The sequence below is a fragment of the Scophthalmus maximus genome, chromosome 14 (genome assembly GCF_022379125.1).
Source record: "Scophthalmus maximus strain ysfricsl-2021 chromosome 14, ASM2237912v1, whole genome shotgun sequence".
Classification (NCBI taxonomy): domain Eukaryota; kingdom Metazoa; phylum Chordata; class Actinopteri; order Pleuronectiformes; family Scophthalmidae; genus Scophthalmus; species Scophthalmus maximus.
Genome location: NC_061528.1, coordinates 10,080,778 through 10,082,500, shown reverse-complemented (window position 1 = coordinate 10,082,500; position 1,723 = coordinate 10,080,778). Strand labels below are relative to the sequence as shown.

At 41.4% G+C, this 1,723-nt stretch overlaps 1 protein-coding gene across 1 annotated transcript in view; it reads left to right on the top strand.

The window, feature by feature from the left end:
- Positions 1 to 376, top strand: part of hoxd3a (homeobox D3a) — a 20,012-nt gene extending 19,636 nt beyond the window's left edge. The window contains exon 4 of the mRNA XM_035603933.2: positions 1 to 376. This exon is cut by the window's left edge and continues 510 nt beyond it. Within this exon, the coding sequence (XP_035459826.1) occupies positions 1 to 236 (236 nt within the window). The 3' untranslated portion in view covers positions 237 to 376.
- The last annotated feature ends 1,347 nt before the right edge of the window (positions 377 to 1,723 follow it).

The window sequence follows — 1,723 nt, the reverse complement described above, 5'->3', positions numbered from 1 at the left end:
GCCCCGTTTACGTGGGTGGGAACTTTGTTGATTCCATGCCAGCCTCGGGCCCCATGTTCAACCTCGGCCATCTCCCCCACCCATCATCCACTAGTGTGGACTACAGCTGTGCCGCTCAGATCCCGGGCAACCACCACCATGGACCCTGTGATCCCCATCCCACGTACACAGACCTCACCTCTCACCAAGCGTCTCAGGGAAGGATTCAGGAAGCGCCTAAACTCACGCATTTGTAATATGTGGTTTATGTGTGTGTGTGTGTGTGTGTGTGTGTGCGCGCGTGCGTGTGTGCGCGCGTGTGTGTGTGCGCGTGCGTGCGTGTGTGTTTGTTTGTGCGTGTGTGCCAAAATTACGTTGCGCTCTTTTTAATACCTCACTAGTCTAATAACTGCACTCCAAGCGAGTCGTGTGTATTATTACAGTATTATTGATATTACTATTAATGCTATTGTGTCATTCTTTTCTAAATAATACAGCTTTGTCCATTTCTATTGACTGTTTGGGGATGCGCAGAGGCAGACTAGCCTGGTTGTCAGTTGTTCTTCTTTTTTTCCTCAAGTGCAATGCGCAATTTTTTTTTTTTGACTGAATACTTCACGCCGTTACTTGAAGGTAAGTCTTGTAAATCACGAAAATAGAAGAAGCTCATCACTAGAGAGAGAGAGACGTTTAGGGACCGTCTGTTCGCCAGGATCTCACTTTGTTTCCTCACGGGGCATCCTATTTATTTATTTTATATTATGCTGCATAATCTTTTGTACTAGCGTATAGCCTATTTATTATTTAATTACTTTTGTATTGCACATTATTTATCGTTTATATGCGAGTATTTATAAGTGTGTGGGGGCGGGGGGGACTTTTTTGTAAGATTGGACAGATCAGTGCACTTGGAAGTGTTGGCAAAACAGGGTTTGGAAAATGCTATGACTCGCAGTGTGTTGTTGATGAAGAGCATTTCTAATTGTAAATCTGGGACAAATGGGGCATTTGATAGTGTATAGACACCACTATACAGTATGTCCATGGTTAATCTTGTGTGGAACCTTAAGCAAAACGTAGACTATCGAAGTATCAAATATTATACACACCAGCATGTCATTTTGTGTAGTCCATTGCTATTTTTTTGTCTTCCATTGTTATTCCGTTCAGTTGGATATCCATAAATTTACGAAACCCTAATGATATCGAAATGTTATATTTTATTGTGTTTAACATTTTGTAAATAAAGTGCTCAAACTTGTCTTTTTTATTGCGTTTTGTTGATTTTTTTATTCTTTATTTTTAAGCCCTGCAGCAGCAGGAATCCACTGATCATCCAGCTGCCTCTGATTATTTTAATCCCTCATTCGGCGGCTGCTCCCAGTGAGTCTGTCAGGTTAACAGTATAGAGAGGAGGCTTATTGACTCACAGTACTGTCCAAACAGGGAGAGCCAATCAATAATTAGACACCATGATATCTAAAACTCATCAGGCGGCTCTATTCTCCCAATGCAAAGTGCATTTCAGCGAAATACAAGGCTCTGGAGATTATTGATATGTTATTGGTAGGAGGGAAGTGAGTCTATGAGCGTATTGCATCTTTCACATGTTATTGTCATTTTTTTTTCAGACTTGGCCACATGATTACCTTCCTATGTGCTGGGACAAGAGAATAAGCTAATTGGTATACCCATAGAGCCTAATCCCTGGTTGGTCAATTTGATTGGCACACATTGATAATAA